The following is an 18,470-nucleotide window of genomic DNA, read 5'->3' as shown; positions in this document are numbered from 1 at the left end:
CCGGGTGTGGTGACGCACGCCTTTAATCCCAGCACTCGGGAGGCAGAGGCCAGCCTGGTCTACACAGTGAGTTCCAGGACAGCCAGGGCTACACAGAGAAACCCTGTCTTGAAAAAAAAAAAAAAAAGAAAGAAAGAAGGAAAAGAAAGGAAAGGAAAGGAAAGGAAAGGAAAGGAAAGGAAAGGAAAGGAAAGGAAAGGAAAGGAAAGGAAAGGAAAAAACAAAACAAAATCAAGACTGGTCTGGCAGCCAGCCAAACTACCAAACAACCAAGTCAACACCCATCTGTTCACCCCTTTCACCCCTACCTTCCAGTAGACCTGGGGTTTCCTCCCTGTTCCCCAGTCATTTTCAGCGATACAACAGTTTCTAGACCCCTGGTAAGTATGCCTCACACGTAAAGAACACAAAACAACCATGGCCTCCACTATCAGTCTAACACATGAATCAACAGAGAAGCCAAGTAGGCCTGTGAGTCACACTGGCTGGCTCTGGTATTGCAGCAAAGCCCCTTTGTTAGTGTGTTGTCACTAATACTCAAAAGAAAAGCTGTGCTGTGGGTGGGCGGCACACGAAGGATGAAACTCCTTAGTGATAAATCGTGTATTCAGCAAAGTGACCAGAGAATTCCAAATTTCTCAATGTATAGGTGACAGAGCTGAGCAGAGCCTTGATTCCAACTGATTTCTAGTTAGCCCACTCACTCTTGTCCTAACCACCTCAGACTGAGCTCAGACAGGCTGTGCTGTTAAGCCCAGAATAGGCAGCAACTCTTTCTGGAGTGATTTCTCTTCCTCTCCCTTTATCTGGGGAAATTATAGACTAGACAAATGAGATGACGATTGTGACTCATTGTCTATACACTACAAGATGGTGCCAACCCTGCCAAAGGTAACAGAGGACTCTACTAAATGACTCTAAGGTGTCAGAAGGACCAAGCTCCCAGGTAAAGAGACCACAAAGTATTTCTCAGTTCTTCATTTATGTAAAGCACTTTGGGGCTGGAGAGTTGGCCCATCTATTAAGGGCACTTGCTTGACTCCTGGCAAGTGCCAGCTCAAAACCACCGATAATTCCAGTCCCAGGGAGCCAACACCCTTTCCTGGCTTCCTTCAGCACCAGACATACGCATGGTACATAGACATTTGAGAAAAAAACAACACTCATACACACTTTAAAAAAAAAAGGCACTTTGCCCCCTGCACTGGCTGGTTTTGTGCCAACCTGACACAAACTACAGTCATCGCAGAAAGAAGCCTCAGATGCGATCCAAATATAAGGCGTGTTCTCAATCAGTGATCAATGGGGAAAAGGCACAGCCACTGTGGGTGATGCTGTCTCTGGGCTGGTGGTCCTGGGTTCTATAAAAAGGCAGGCTGAGTAAGCCGGGGGAAGCAAGTCAGTAAGCAGCACCCTCCATGGCCTCTGCATCAGCTCTGCCTCCAGGTTCCTGCCCTGCTTGAGTTCCTGTCCCAACTTCCTCTTAGCGACGGACTATAGATCTGGAAGAATAAGCCAAATAAACCTTTTCCTCTCCAACTTGCTTTTTTGTTGTGGTGTTTCATACAAAAATAGAGACCCTTGACTAAGACATCCTCCTACTTCCTTCAGCTTCCCCTTATTTTAATATCTACTTATGAAAAGACTTACCAGTTGTTCTTCTCACGACCAGAATTTGGACCCAACCGCTCCAAAACTCAGTGCAAACTTTACTGCAAGAGTTTTGAGAAGTTAAGCCTCTCAAGAGGTCCCAATTTGAGCCAGGCAGTGGTGATGCACACCTTTCATCCCAGCACTCAAGAGACAAGAGGCAGTAAGTTCAAGACCAATCTATGAAGGCTATACAGAGAAACCCTATCCTTGAAAAACCAAACCCAAACAAAAACAAACAAGTTTTTGCCACCTGTACAGAGACAGAGTAATAAGAATAGTCATATAATCTAATCATTGTCCTTGACTCTGGCACTAAAGCATGCAGTGTCCAACAGTGTCCAAAGGAAGCCAAAAGGGTATTCATTAGCTTGCCAGGGTGGATGGTTACAGCTTGTCATATGGATGCTGGGAATCAAACAACTGCTTTTAATTGCTGACCCAACGGGGCAGGCGCGTGCTCGGGCTGGAGAGTGGCTTAGTGGTTTAAGAGCACAGCACTGGCTGCTCTTCCAGAGGTTCTGGGTTCAATTTCCAGCACCCAAATGGCAGTTCACACATGTCCTCAGCTCGAGTTCCAGGGGATCTGACACCCTCACACAAACACAGGCAGGCAAAATACAAAGGCATATTAGATAGATAGATAGATAGATAGATAGATAGAGCGAGCTGGGCAGTGGTGGCGCACACCTTTAATCCCAGCATTTGAGAGGCAGAAGAGGCAGGAGGATTTCTGAGTTTGAGGCCAGCCTGGTCTACAGAGTGAGTTCCAGGGCAGCCAGAGCTACATAGAAAAACCCTGTCTTAAAACCCACCCACTCCCCCAAAATTAAGAAAGACTGCAGAATATCTTGAGGTGTCTACTTCTGGGAGCTTGGCTCTTCTGACACCTTAGAGTGATTTGGTAGCCCCGTTACCGTTCTTTGGTAGGGCTGGCACTGCCCTATAGAAACCTGCTCAAGCAACTTATTAAAAGTTACACTGCAACTCAGGGGTAGGCGTATTTCAGAAAGAACCAGCAGAATTACCTTTTTACACTCACTCCTAAGGTTCCTGTGGGAATTCCCCCCTCGTCAGCAGTAACAATGCAGTGCACAGTTATCAACCCAACCTTGGGAGGTAAATTAAGGATCAGGCTTTGTTTAAGCCACTCTTAGCTGCTAAATAGAGAATGAAGCTAGCCTGAGACACCTGTGAGAAAAGCCTGCCAGCTTTTTGAGAAGGTAAAGGCTACGACTCTGCTCCACTGAATGAAAGGTGACCAAAGCTGTAGAACCTTCAATGGTGCACTGAAGCTGCGTGTATGTAGTTCAGCTGGAATATACTTGCCCTAGTATGTGGAGGGCGCAGGGCTTACTCTCTAGCACCATCAAAAAAAAGGTAAACAGAAATTCCATGGCACCGACATGCTATGTTGTCCGGCATAATTCAACAATGACTACTTTAAGAAATATTTGGGCCAGGCAGTGGTGGCGCACACCTTTAATCCCAGCACTTGGGAGGCAGAGGCAGGCAGATTTCTGAGTTCAAGGCCAGCCTGGTTAACAAAGTAAGTTCCAGGACAGCCATGGCTACACAGAGAAACCCTGTCTCGAAAACCCAAAACGAAAACAAAAAAAAAAAAAAAAGAGAGAAAGAAAGAAAGATTTGGAACACTTCTTTTGAACTGTCTGTGAAACTAGCTTAAAAGACATTTAACACCAACAATTCTCTCCTATCTAGTTCTAGCTGGTTAGTATTTTTATTCAACAATAATGACTCTCTAAACTATAGGAACATTGAGAAAATGTTCAATGAGAAAGGCCATGCCCATCAACTAACCTTTCCAATGCACCTCCATACCATCCTTACCAGCATTAATTTCTTGCACAAACCTTTCTTTGGACAAAGATAACATTACCTAGATATGAAGTTCTATTTGTAAGTTAGAGATCTTTTCTTTATTACGTGGTATTTAAGACAAAGCTGCTAATGCTTGTGTACCACAAGAGCCCAAAGGAACGTGTGCTCTCTCCTGTAATCTCAATACCAGAGGAGGGGCAGTTTGAGCAGTCTGTTCTACATAGTAACTTCTAAGCCAGCCAGGGTTTTGTGTTCAGACCTACAGCCACCCAAACAGTGTGCTATGGAGAGACTTTACTCCAGAATCTAGGGTAACAGGCACGGCATCACGTACTTCTGCTTCTTTGATCCTTTGTGGGTTTTCTCTGTCTTTTCAGTTGATCTTTCTCTTGAGTGGCTAGAGTCTCTGGAATCCACTGACTCTCTTGATTTACCTCGCTTAAGATCTCTCTCCTTATGTTTTTTACGACGTTCAATATCAAGGCGAAGATCAACAGGATCATCTTTGTATTTTCCCTCAGCCTGCCAAAAAGATGTCAAAATTACGGTTTTGGGATCCAGAACTGCTGACTCACTCATTCTCAATGTGGTTTCTACTAAAGGAAGCCCTGGGGAATCTAAGAGCCTCGCCTCAGCCTTGGTTTGTTGTTGTTATTGTTTTGTTTCGTTTTCCAAAAGAACAATCAAGGTGCTATCTCTTGAAAATGCTGTATGTGAATTTTACTTTGTTTCCCGTGTCCCAGTAATGACTGGCTAAGTGTTCATGCCAAGATGTCCAAATTCAGCTCTGGAAGGTGTTTTTATTAAGTTTATGTATAGGAAATGCTTACTTCTCTCTACCTAAAGCAGCTACCCATTACTGTGTGGAACTATCTTAAGGTATTTTAAGAATAAGAAAAGAAAAGCATCATTGGCCAGATCAACTCTGCAATGGCCTTTAGTAACACCTGGGAAAATTCATGAGGGCAAATGCCTAAGACAGTCTTAGAGACAGCATGCACTGGGACTGATCTAATGGAAACAAGCCCTCCCTAGCTGGAAGCTGTCTACTCTGTATTAACATCTTACATACATGAACCATAGACTTCTCAATGCAATAATATTTCATTGAAATTAATAGGAAGAATGATAGGAAGGTTTATTATCAATCCGTTTCTGAGAGGGTCTAAGCCAATAAATAGACAAATAAATGACAACAAAGAACAAATGCAGCCACCGCTCCTTGGGCCACTAGACAGCATCACTGAGAAACTGGCTGTTGGAGGCATGGAGCACAGACTTCTGCTGCTTCACTAGGGCCAGGCATGTGGAGACAGGAAAAGGGGGAGAAGACCAGAGATTGCACAAGGTGTCTCTCAACACTTTCAACAAAAAAGACAAATTTGTTTGGAAAATTTTAAAACAGCATTTAAAAAAAAAAAAAAAAGGTTTCAGCAGCACAGAACAGCCATCCTCCATCCCAAATTTCAACTGTATATATGAATGATGGTCAATAAATATTAAGATCTTAAAAATTCCATCTATTTATTTTACAGTAAGAGACTGCATGAGTTTAAACCTCTTAATAACAGTGTTATGTGCACATCATTGCAAATATAGCCAGGCCATTTTAAAGTAACAGTAATCGACAGATGATATGGTACAATGTTAGGAAAAAACAAAAAAAAGCGCACCAGCTGTTCAACACAGTCTACTGAGTTAAGATATGAATATTCCACTCTGCTCTGACATGCATGTCTTTCTGAAATCATGGTTGGAAATAGTGCATGTAGACAGTTGATTTGATAATACTTACAAGCAGAAAAATATCACAAAAAGTTTCTTCTCTCATCATGGGCACTTGTTCCAAAACGCCTCTCTTTTTTTTCTCAAGCTCACCTCAATAGACTCTGGGGTCATTTACCATATTCTAACCACTTCACAAAGGTTGTTGATACATTTTAATAAAAATTAACCCTTTGTAGTTCATTTTTAGAATTATGCCCATCCTTAAAAGAAAAACACAAACTTAAGTAGAGAGTAATTTAAACAAACACATTTCTGTCAAGTTCATGCCCAACGCACTCATTTTGTTGAAATTACTGATCAAAGCAACAGTTCACCTTGTAGCCAGGTTCCCGTGGACTTTTCAATTCCTCATGAGTCAAACCATGCTTTCTGAATGTACTGGGGGAAATGTCTATCCTCCTAAAATTAAAAATAAAGAAACTGTATACAATTCTACAGAATATTGGTTAACACTGTAGATCCTAAGGTAGGTAAAGGAGTCATAGATAAGACACAAGTACTTTTTATAGCTTATCTGTTACTATGTAGATATTCTCATTAATTCTCTCTCTCCGCTCCCAGTTTTCTGGTGTTAAGATTAAGTGTAGATGCCTAGCATGCACTTTATCACTGAATTAGACCTGTAATAAAAACATGCCCCTCACCCCACACAAAATAAGTAATTTAAAAGGTAGATAATCTCGGAATTCCAAGTCACCCTGATCTACAGAGGGAGTTCCAGGATTACTAGGGATATATAGAGAAATTGTTTCGAAAAACAAACAAACAAGTCTTCATTCATTTGTATTTGTGTGTGCCTGTGCATTCACATGCTCATCTTTAATGCACAATCCACAGCAAGTGAGGGGGTCAGAGGACAATTTATGCGAATAAGTTGGCAACATGCAGTTTTACTGGCTGAGCCAAGTTCCTTTATTTTATTTAGGGGTGGGGTGGGAGAATACTAACCTCAGAGCTTTGCACAGACCAGGCAAGCACTCTACAACTAAGCTATGATCCCCAGCACACCATTCTTGTTTTTTTTTTTTTTTTTTTTTTTTTTTTGGTTTTTCGAGACAGGGTTTCTCTGTGTAGCCTTGGCTGTCCTGGAACTCACTCTGTAGACCAGGCTGGCCTCGAACTCAGAAATCCGCCTGCCTCTGCCTCCCGAGTGCTGGGATTAAAGGCATGCGCCACCACGCCCGGCTTCTTGTTTTGTTTTTGTAACAGAATCTATGAAGTCCTACACAGCTCTCTTGTAACTCGCTATGTAGACCAGGCTGGCCTCAAACTCAAGAGATCTGCATGCCTCTGCCTCCCAGTGGTGGGATTAAAACTGTGTATTGCTATGCCCAGCCTCTGTTCCTTCCCAATAGTGCTACTAGTTTGCAAGATTAGATTTGCTTATAACCACATTGCCCTGACTACATATTTATGTTCTGCTAAACTCAAAGAGCAATTCCCTTCTTGAGAACCTGATTATTTCCATTATTTCTCTGTAAGACTGGTTCTAGGTAAGAAACTGCCCTAAGCTGACAGACCCCACCAGATGCTGTACCTAAGGATGTTTTTACAAACTTGGTCTTCCCCAGTACTAAGCTGATTGACTACTAAGGACTTACAGGTATGATCAACTTTGTTTCCTTACAAAATCTCCACGTGCAAAACAAATTCCCTAATTACCAGTTTTTTAAAAAAGACCTATTTATGTATAGGAATGCGTACACTGTAGCTGTCTTCAAACACACCAGAGGACAGCATCAGATCCCATTATAGATGGTTGTGAGCCACCATATAGTTGACGGGAATTGAATTTAGGACCTCTGCAAGAGCAGTGTTCTTTACTCCTGAGCCTTCTCTCCAGCTCGTTAATTACAAGTTTTAAACCTGCTGGACCTAACTTAAACCTCTTGAGATAAGTCAATTTTAAGCTTCTCCCTCAACCATCTTCTCCAGCAATTCCTCCTAAGTAAAATACATGAAATATGTAAAGTTGCTTAAAGAAGTCAGTATTTGGCCAGGCAGTGGTAGTGCATGCCTTTAATCCCAGCACTTGGGAGGCAGAGGCAGGCAGATTTCTGAGTTCGAGGCAGCCTGGGCTACAAAGTGAATTCCAGGACAGCCAGGGCTACACAGAGAAACTCTGTCCCAAAAAACCAAAAAAAAAAAGAAGTCAGTATTTATTCTTACTACAGGAACCTCAGGTTCACTGGGCCCAATGTGATAAGAGCCTTCAAAGCATCCTTTCCACCCTCAAATACAAATGTCCCCAAGATATTCAAGAACCCTAGAGAATATTAGCCTAAATGTGGGATCTAAAGTACGTTAGAGAACTCATCAAGGTGAGTTTAGTATCAGATGACAAGAGTTTTATCACAACCCAGTGTAAGGTTGAGGACCCACCTGTGTATCTCTGGACTTTTCTTATTTTTAGCTGCTTCCTGTTCATTTCCTCTCTTTAGGTATTTAGTAAAGCGTTCATGCAATGTCATTCCAGAGGATCCAAAGTGATGCTCTGTTAAGAATCAAAGAAATGCATTAATAGACTACCAAAGGCAGGTACAAGGTTCAACTCTCCCAAGAACCTGTAGCCACAGAGATACAACTCAAGTATTCAAACCCAAGTAAAACACTGAAAAAGAAGGAAAAGTGGCGGGTTCAGAAACAATCCAATGCTGGGTTTCTAGTTTGCTCCTGTATCTTAGGTACATGATACCAGGACAAAGACCCTGACGCTCACCTCCCTCTGGGGTACAGAACCAATTATTACTTGACTTTCACTCTAGACTGAGCCTGTAACCAGCCAAGTTCAGCTTTCTGAATCATTGCTCTTGGCAATTTCTAAACCTGCCCACCTCCATTTTCTCAGGGGACAATAGAACTTGGGAAAGAAAGGTTACTGTCCTCCCAGAGGACACACGTCTGCTTTCCAGCACCCTTCTCAGATAGCTCCAAACCGAATGTAGCGCTCACCTTCTGGCCTCCACGGGAACCGCCCATCCCAGACACATACACAGAAATAAATATAAAACAAACCTTGAAAAAGTCACTCTCCGTACTTTGTGTTGAGAATTTTGTTATCATGATAACAGATTGCTAGCATTTCAAAACACTCATCTCTATTAAAACATGGAAATTTCTCACTGAAGTCTGTTCCTTTACCTAGCCTGTAGCTTTAACGGTCCTAGAGGCTTCATTCCCTAGTCATCCTGTTTTAGAAAGACAAACAGGCAGACATCAACTCACCTTTAACATGATGAACAATGGTCACTATGTGCTGAGCAAACAATTCTGAGGGGCTACGCTGAGACTGAGCTGACTGTATGTGCTGGAAAATGGAACGGAATTCCTGCTCCTTTTTGTTGCTGTGGACTAGATCCCGACAGAGCTTTCGTTCCTGAGCCAATAAACCACTAGGTCTGAAAAACAAATCCATGGAGATTCAGTGTAACAAGAGATACAGAAAGTCAGAATTCTTTAACCGTAAAAATAGAAGCTCTAACTTTCAAGATAGCTTTTTCCCCCAATGTAAATCAAGGCTGGCTGTGAACTTGTGATTTGTTCTGCCTCAGCCTCCTGAGTGCTGGGACTGAATGAATGGTCAGCCTTTACAGGCTTGGGTGAGGGTGTAGAATGCTGGGCATCAAAGCCAGGGCCTGGTATATACTAAGTATCTGAGTCTTCCAGCACTGAACCATAGCTTCCTCTTATTTTGTGCCAGGGAGGGGAGGATGAAAATGTGTGGAATACTCAAGTAAAAGTCAGAAGACAACTTGTAGGAGTCATTTCTGTCCTTCCAGATCACCAGGCTTAGTGGATCTTGCCAGCCCCTCCTTCCTTTTTTTTTCTTTTTGAGACAGTTCCAAGGTTTGTTTTTTTTTCCTTTGTTTGTTTTTTGAGAGAGGGTTTCTGTGTAGCCTTGACTGTCCTGGAACTAGCTCTGTTGATCAAGGTGGCCTCAGACTCAAAGATCCACCTGCCTCTTCCTCCTGAGTGCTGGGATTAAAGGTGTGCAGCACCAACTGCCCGGCATTTCCAAGGAGTTTTAAGCCCACAAATGTTCCTTTTGTTCTCTACTACATTACAACTAAGAAAAGGTTGGTCCAAAATTCACTGAGAATCTTCAAGTGGGGAACTGTTAAACCTTGGTGACTGTACTTGTTTTAACACACAAAAAAAGATACTGTAAAAGACCAACTAACTTGGCTAGGAAGGTCATTCAATGAGGCAACAAAAAGCAGCAAAGAGTGGGCTGGTGAGATAGTTCAGTGGGTATAGGCAACGGCCACCAAGCCAGAGCCCATATGGCAAAAAGAAAAAACTCATTCCCACAAGATGTCCTCTGACCTTCATGTGCATGCTGTGGCATGTCTGCCCCCTCCTTGCTTCTTAAGCAGAAGGGGCAAGAGAGGAACATGTGGCTAGGACACCATTCAGGCAAGAGTTCCAACTGACTGGGTAGATAAGACTATGTCAAAAAGCAGCCAGTCTGGGCTCCACCATACTTTCCTGAAGTTAGAGGAAGAACGGAAGAGGCTGAGTCCATCAATTTGAAGTTTTCTGCTATTTAATGGTGGCAAAAATAATCAGATTCTGGTGACCCACGTCAAATGGAGACACGATTCTCAAGTGTCTTCATAGGTAAAAGAAACAATGTGGGGAGTTGACTTGGAGGGAAAACAGACCAGAATGGCCGCTCCAAGTTCCCAGACACAAAGAAAGGCAGCCAGCAAGGACTGAAAGATTCTTTACCCCAACAACGCTCAGGGGCCACCATCACTGTAAGCCATAATCATCCCTCTGCACTCCAGGGACAGACATAAAGGTACTGGCACTGACGGGTGGCAGCAAAGGAACACTTCCATCCTCAGGAAGACTGGGTAAGGAAACTATTTAGGCCTTAGAGCCCTGAGGGTCAACAAGGAGCACTCCTCACCGTGCAAGGTCCTCATCGAAGGAGTCCATCCGGACATTGACTTGGGCCTCCCGGGTAATGGAAAAGGAAGACTTCCCAGAGGAAAAGTCTCCTTTGCTTCCCAGCTTGTCACGGCTCTCAGAGGTCTTCCTTGGGGGCGGGGATGAACTTTTCTCCTGGACCGCCTTGTATGCAGTCACCCGGAAATTCTTTTCTGGCACAAAGCCCCTGTGCCCACTTTCGCTCCTCTTGGACCCTCCACGCTCCTCCTTTCGGGATCTCTCTGTGAAAGGCTCCTCCTCCAGGTCCTCTGCCTTCCTCTGCTTTTCCTTCCCTGCGTGCAGGCTCTCCCACTTGCCTGACTTCTCCTCCTCCTGGTTTTTGCTTGCACCGGCTATGACTTTAGACATAAATTTGGGCTCATCATCAAACTCGGGTTCCTTCCTTCCCTTACTTTTGTCCTTATCTTGCTCATCCATCTCCTCCTTGTGGAAGTCAGCCATCTTTTTCTCAAAGTCATCCCGAAGCTTATACCTTTTGGGCGACTGGCTGCCTCGGAAGGGCTTCTCAGAGTCCGTCTTGGGAGCAAATGGATCGGATTTCATTTTGACATCAGCATCAGAGAAGCCCCCTTTCTCCTTCAGCTTCTCCTTATCAGCATTTGTTTGTTTCTGCTCCTTATCCTTCCCATTCTCTGTCTTCTGCTCCTCCAGATACCTAGTTATAAAGACACAAGGGAGACACACAGGAGGCCTCCTAAGCGTCCTGCTCCATCACAGCACTGTTCCTGCTCTGGTTTCATAGCTATATTCCAGTTTTATCACAACTGTCTACCTGTTCTAACAATTTATGAACTCAGCATTTAAGAGTCTGTGGAACTGTGCCTTATAAAGCCCAAAAAACCAGACGAACAAGTTATTTAGGATACTGAAATTTTTTTTTTACTTACCTGCATGCAATGTGGTCTAAGGGGAAAACAACTAAAGTCTTACCCCAACTTTCACTCATTCATTTAAAATCTGCTTTCAGCAAAGCAAACAGAATGTTCAACCTTGGACTGTTTTGATTTTATACAACTCAGATTTGGAAATACAAGTCTCAAAAAGAGACTTCAAATTTGCTTCAAGTCACCTAGAAGATCTACATAATGAAACATACTGTGAACACATAAAAACAAAATAATTGTTAATGGGGGAAAGAGTACAAAGGAAGGTGGCAAAATCATTATTCTCCTAATGGAAAAAGCAGGGACTAGACTCAAACACACTCAGTTCTGGAAGGACTAAAACATATACTGCAAAGCAACCTAACTGCAGATTTTGAACATATGTAATTATGGGCAATTAATGAGCAACACTAATAAACATGGCAAAGAACCATAGGACAGCAGCACCTGAGATTCTCCTAGTGAGAGTAAAGAAGAGAAGAATGAACCTCTTGCTGAGTCTCTCTTGACTAAAACAGTTCTGACACCTTTCCTGTAACTTCTGACTTCATCCAATCTACACACAAACAATTCTTTATCAGACTCACTATGCTCCTTCCCCTCTCCCATCACAAAGTGTGGAACTTCTGCTAGGGTGTTCACCCACCTTGCGTTTGTAAATACTGGCTCTCCTGGACTAAACCTTAGCCTTTCCTATTTTGCTCATTCTCTTCAGTGTGACTCTTCTTCAGATGGACTAATGTATATCAAACATAGCAAGATGGTGGATCCTAGAAGTTTATAGCTCCAATGACCAGTCATGTTAGCAAAGAAATGTTTTATTGGTAGCTGACCCTCAAACCTCTACTATTTTCTAGCTTAGATTGGGAGAATCCAAGGCAAGTTTTTAAATGAATAAACATCACTGAAGACTAGTCTAAAGAAACTTGTATTAACATAAATATTCAGGAAAGCTAGAGTTAAGCTAAAGGCTTCCTTGGGCGATGCCTTTAATGAAGTCAAGGGATCAGGTGCTCCTTTATTACTGTTAAGCAGAGCAGTAACTCAGGCATTATCATTACAACTAAGCTGCTGGCTAGTCACCACTTGGGGATGGGGAAATGAGATACTTACCTTTTTGAATATGCTGCTCCTCCCAAAGCAGCACTCTCCTCTTTCTGAGATGAACCATATGCAGAGCCAGTTGCTGGTGGACTCTTACCCACAGGGCTCTTTTTGGATGGACTCAAAGACCCAGAGCCATGGTCGAACTGACCTTGGTGTGCTCCAGACTGATATCCAGCACCCCCTGACATAGATGAGCCCATCTGGGATGCATTAGAAAGTGGAGGACTGGGTTTTGGCACAGGGCTAGGGCGTGGTGACCTTCGCCTAACCACCACAGACTGGAGGGGGCTTTTGAGAGCTGGGCTTCTCTCCCGGGGACTCAGATCAGAAACCGAGGCCCGTGATGCAGAACCAGCGCCATAGGTGGTGGCATCTGGCCATGGCTTTGAGCTCTCAGACCCTTTTATATCTTGAGAGGTGCCTCCAGAGAATGTCTGCTCCTTAGCCTCATCTCCCTGGTTATCACCAGCTGCCTGAGATGGCCGGCTATCCTTGGAAGAGGACTTTTTCTCTTTTGTAGACTTTCGCTTAGACGACTCAACTCTGCTATGGTTGGAGGACGACCGGGAGGATGAGGAGCGTCTTGACCTGTCAGAGGATGACTTGTCAGAGTTCCTAGAATGGCTTCTGGACCGTGGTGAAGGAGACCTTCTCTTTGGGGACCGGGATCGAGAACGGCCCCGACGAGGGCTGTATGCTTGCCGGTAGTTCTGCCAATTGGAACGGTAGTTTCCATAGCCACCTCGGTTATACTGGCCCCATGGATAAAAGCCTCGGTTTCGCCCACGGAAGTAATAGGGCCTCCTGTAGCCTCTGTTGTGACCTCGGAAATCTCGATTCTGATACACTCTGGGGTGATTCCTTTCTCTGTTATGAGCTGGAGAATATGATCTGGAACGAGACCTAGAACTGCAGAGGAAGGGAATGGGGAATGTTCTTTTACACAGCATTCTCGTTAAAAAACAAACAAGCAAACAAAAAAAACTACCAACAAAAGTCAACACTGCAATTTTTACTGTTCTGTATATTTATTTTCAATTTTATTGTGAAAGCAAGGTTATAAACTTCCCCTCACTTTTGTAAACTAACAACACATAGGCACAGGACACTTAGCAGGTGGCTACTGTGTGCAGTGGGTGCAGCTAACTGAGAGAGTCTCTGGTTCCAATACTCTATCCTAGTCTCCTGGTAGATGAAGGTCTCACATATAAGATCTGAGGTGGTAAAGGCACAATTTTAACAGCTTGCTGTCAAAGAAAGATCACAGCTATTAAAAAGCTCAAAAGAATCTGCCAAAATCAGAGCAGAAAAACATGAAACACTACTTTTGTGCTAAAGACTGGAAATGGTTTAACTTAGGTCAGGTTGCTGTGGCTCAGCTTTATGATCTCACGGAAGTGCCACAAGGTGGTGCTATCTGACCATAAGGCACCCAAGCCTAGCGACAGTCACTTTCCCACAGTGTGAACACCTTTCAACTCAACCACAAGGCCGGAATTTCAATACAGAACTGTAATAGAGCCAAGGTCCACTGACAAAAACCACGAGGACTCAAGAACACAATGCTGTGGACAACCAGGAGGGAAAAAAAAAGGCCAAAGCCAGGGCCAGTGTACTGGCTGGTTCATGTCCACTTGACAAAAGGTACAATCAGAGAGGAAAGAGCCTCAATTGCGGAAAATACCTCCCTAATCCCTAAGATTAGGCTGTAGGCAAGGTTGTACTATGTAACACATTTTCTCAATTAGTGATTGATGGAGGAGGGCCTAGCCTGTTGTGGGTGGGCCCATCCCAGAGCTAGCGGTCCTGGGTTCTATAAGAAAACAGGCTGAGAAAACCATGTAGGCAGCACCCCTCCTCCATGGCCTCTGCATCAGTTCCTGCCTCCAGGTCCCTGCCCCGTGTGAGTTTCTGTCCTGATTTCTTTCAATGATGAATAGCAATGGAAGTATAAACCTTTTTGCTTCTCAACTCGCTTTTGGTCATGATGTCTCATCATAGCAATAATAACCCTAACTAAGACAGTGAAGAAGTCAAAGGTCAGGGTAGTCAAAGATAAGAACCCACATGCTGGAGAGAACCAACTCTCACAAGTTGTTCTCTGTTTCCAGATACGTGCTGTAACACACACATACACAACAATAAATATAGTAATCTTAAAAAGTGGTTTGTACAAATTCACTGAGTTCTCTCCCTTCTATCTTCCTTTTTCTTGAGGGGTGGAGGGTGCAGGGTATCTCAGGGTATCTCTGGCTGGCCGAGAATTTGCTATGCAGAATAGGATGGCCTCACACTTCCAGAGAACTGCCTGTCTCTGCCCACTGAGTGCTAGGATTAAGGACACGATGAGGTTCTTAAATACCACTTATTCTGCCAATCATAATATTAATGTTACTAGGGGGTACTAAAAAATATCTCAGGATATAAAATACCTTCAGGAACAATAGCATAATCAAAGTATATGGTACTCATGTATGGAAATCAATAACAAAATTCACTATTTTGCATTAAAGTCTAGCCAGGCACGGTAGTGCACACCTATTAATCCCAGCACTTGCAAGGTAAGGGAGTAGCATCAGGAGAAGGCAGGAATATCCCAAGCTACACAGCAAGTTTGAAGCTACTCTGGTACATGAGATATTGTCTCAATAAACAACAAAAACAACTAGGAAATAGAGAGCAGGTTCAGTGGTTAAAAGGACTTCTGCTCCTCCAGGGGACCAGAATTTGGTTCCCCACACCCACAGCCTGTCACAGCTGTAACTCCAGCTCCAGAAGATTTGATGTCTTCTAGGCTCTACAGGAGCAGGCACAAACACAAAACAAAAGCCTTCAGTCAAGCATGTTAGTAGGCACATGCGATCGTAAGTTATCTGGGAGGCCTGGGCAGGAGAGTTAAGCTAGAGGATGTCTAGGTGATTTAGCAAGACCCAGTTTGAAAACAAAATTTAGATGGGACTAGGAATATAGTTCACTGGTACAGCACTTCAGTTAAAAACATGTTCTAGGGCTGGCAAGATGGCTCAGTGGGTAAGAGCATTTGACTACTCTTCCAAAGGTCCTGAGTTCAAATCCCAGCAACCACATGGTGGCTCACAACCATCCATAACAAGATCTGACTCCCTCTTCTGGAATGTCTAAAGACAGGTACAGTGTACTTATATATAATAAATAAATTAATTAAAAAAAAACAAACAAACATGTTCTAGCTAGCAAACCTGAGTTTCTTTTTTTTTTTTTTTTGGGGGGGGGGCGCGCTCATAACCAAACATAGAACATTACATACACTCAGCAAGCACTCTCCCATGGAGCAACATTGAGCCATGTTTGCTTTAGTTTTGTTGTTGAAACAGGGTCTGACTATGCAGTCTGACTGGCTTCAAACTCAAGAGATCTACCTAACTCTGCCTCCCAAATGCTGGGACTAAAAGAGGACATGTGCCAGAATTTTAAACTGAGTTCCTGAGCTTGCCTGATAGCTCATCAGGTATCCAGGCCTGTCACTAAACATTTCAACCCAGAGGTCAATCCTGGGACACACATGAAAAGAGACTATTTTCTGACCTCACATTAACTGTGGCACTGCCTGCCTATATACATACACACAAATAAAATTAATAAGGAGTTGGAGATGACGGCAGTCAAGAGCATTTGCTCTTGAAGCAGACCTGGGTCAAAGCACTCACAGGCTAGCTCACAGCTATAGCGTGTGGTGCAGGCTAGCTCACAGCTATAGCGTGTGGTGCACACACACACACACACACTCATACGCATAAAATAAAAACAAACCTTTTAAAAAGTAGTAAAATGATAGCCCCCCTTACCTTATTCAAAGTCTTGCTTTGCTTATGACAATTCAGAGTCAAAAATATTAAGTGCTAAATTCCAAAAATAAGCAATTCTTTATTGTCCATTTATTTGTAGTGTGTATACTGGGTGTATTATGCATGCATCAGAGGTCAGAAGACAACTTGAAGTCAGTTCTCTTCTACCTTGAGGATCCCAGTGATCAAACTCATGTCTTCAGGTTGGGCACAAAATTCCTTTATCTACTAAGCCACCGTGCCAGCCTAATTCTTTAGTATTTACCACATTTTACCAGTTTTTATTATAGTAAATTTTTATTAATACTTTGCTTAATTATTCACTGCTGTCAATCTCTTTCTGTAGTTAATATAAATTAAACTTTATCATAGATGTGTATACAGGAAGAAACGTAAAACTATGTATTCGGGATCAGGCCTAGCTGGGACACCAGATACAAAGAATCTTGGAGACAGTAGCTGCCTTTAGGAAGTGCGGTTTTAAGGATCTGGTAACTAAGCAGACAGTGCCTTTAAGGAGAAGCTTAACTTCAGTTTAATCTAAACATAAAACAGAATTGGTTTTCTAATATTGTCCACTGTTCTTAAATCTATCTACACCATAAATAACAACAACTAGCAAAGAATTGCTGAATAACAGTTGCTATCTAAGCAAAATTTAAAATTTAAAAGTCAACTTACCTTCTATAATTTTCATTCAGAAACAGTAACAATTAAAAAAGGAGAGGCAGAGGCAGGCTATGAAAGGGAATCTGACCCCAGTGAAGGAAGAGATCCATCACCAGCACTAAGGAGGATGTATATATAATTCATGTTCCCATCCTTAGGCCTACTGCTGCTTCTGTTACCAATTACTAGAGTAAGGGAAGACCCTGTGGCCCCCTGCAACCAAAGCTGCAGTCACTAAGATGCAGAAGCATGAGGCTCTGCAGACTGCAAAAGACGTTATTTAAGGTCACTGAAAAGGATACAGCCTGAAATAAAGGGGAAAAAAATGAACTTTCTCCAATTCTGTAGAACTCAGTTAATTTAAAGGCATGGTTTCTCAAACTCTCAGGATACTTTCCTTATAGGAGAGGAAAAACAAAAACAACAAAAGCAAAACCATGAAACAGATATAAGCCAGAAGTAAAAAGCTGAGCATACAATGGCAAACTTAATCTGCTTCTTAAAAACAGAAGTCAGGCAACAGTCTAGTCAAAAAGCATGTTTTCTAGGGGAAAATCTTCCAGAGTTTACAATCTCCTAGGTAACAAGATAGCACACTTAAATTGGCTCTAGACCTACCCAACAAATTGCCTGTTTACGACAATGCTCCTTCATTTCTCAAGTCAATCGCCACGCCAAATGTGTAGACCAGGAGACAAGATCTGCCCAGAATTCTCGCTGTTTCAGAGTTGGTTGGCATGTTTCGATTTGGTCTGTATCAGTTCAACTGTTGTTTAGCTTTGGCTGTTCAGTCATGCTTGGCTTTGAACCACTTAATTAGCTTCCATTTACTGAATTAAATTTTAAAATGGTATCTTTCAGAACAAAATGAGCTGAAAATGAAATTTAAGTCACCTAAATCAAGACTGGCTGCTCGGCAGGCAGGACTCTGTTCCAGCCCATGGCCTTTACATTAATCTCTTGAGGGATAAATATAAAATCAGTAGTTTTCCCTTCAGTACTCACACATCCCCTTTGTCTAATCTCTGGTCTAAAATTAATTTTGAGGCTGACTTTTCACAGATTTAACTAAGATTAAACTTAATTTTTTGTTAGGAAAAGGAAGATTTTTTTACCCAATTACACATTTAATGTTTACGTACTATAGAACTACAGAAGTCATCAAGTGTAAGGATTATCTAGAAAAGGTTTAGGTTCATAAATTGTCAAGAAAAAGATTCTAGGTACTACTTATTAGAATATCTAAGAGGGAAAATGATACAGTAATACCTTGCTAGTTCAACTTGGGGGGAAAAGGAACATTACAAAGATCCCCTTGAATATTTACACTAGTGGTTCCCAAAATTCACAAGAAGAAAATTATAAGCATTAAAAGCTTTTAAAATCAATCCTTAGAAAAAAATTGAAACCTTTTAACCCAGAATTCAAGAGGCTAAAAATAAGGATCTCAAATTCAGTGCCACCCTGGACTACAGGATCTGTCATGAAAAGAACAAAACCGCCATGCTTTCAATGAATGAGAAACCTGCCTTAACAAACCATCCAAAGAAGATGCTGGGCATCTATTGGAAACATAACTGAAATGGAGAGGTTTATTGAAGGTTTGAAAACTAAATTTAAAGTATTTGTGAAAACTGAAGAAAAAAACCAATCATTTTCACATTTAGCAAAAAAAACCCTTTTGATGTTTATAACTGCCTTTCAGTTAAGATCTGTTTTGTTAAATTTAACCAACTTGTTAGTGACCAGC

The 18,470-nt window shown here is 42.5% G+C and overlaps 1 protein-coding gene across 7 annotated transcripts in view; it reads right to left on the bottom strand.

Annotated features, from left to right (window-relative positions):
• The window catches only part of Thrap3 (thyroid hormone receptor associated protein 3), a 39,202-nt gene that overhangs the window by 3,558 nt on the left and 17,174 nt on the right, over positions 1–18,470 (bottom strand). For 6 of the 7 annotated variants that reach the window (XM_085838956.1, XM_085838955.1, XM_085838958.1 and 3 more), the window contains 6 exons: positions 12,234–13,136; positions 10,196–10,891; positions 8,506–8,678; positions 7,663–7,774; positions 5,595–5,679; positions 3,827–4,014 (listed from right to left, as the gene is read on the bottom strand). In XM_085838956.1, the coding sequence (XP_085695082.1) occupies positions 3,827–4,014; positions 5,595–5,679; positions 7,663–7,774; positions 8,506–8,678; positions 10,196–10,891; positions 12,234–13,136 (2,157 nt within the window). The remainder of the gene's footprint in view (positions 1–3,826; positions 4,015–5,594; positions 5,680–7,662; positions 7,775–8,505; positions 8,679–10,195; positions 10,892–12,233; positions 13,137–18,470) is intronic. The other variant, XM_085838961.1, reaches the window with a different exon arrangement.

Source organism: Mus caroli, unplaced genomic scaffold (genome assembly GCF_978045245.1).
Source record: "Mus caroli unplaced genomic scaffold, Mus_caroli_1 scaffold_6, whole genome shotgun sequence".
Lineage (NCBI taxonomy): Eukaryota > Metazoa > Chordata > Mammalia > Rodentia > Muridae > Mus > Mus caroli.
This window is presented reverse-complemented; position numbering and strand designations above follow the sequence as displayed.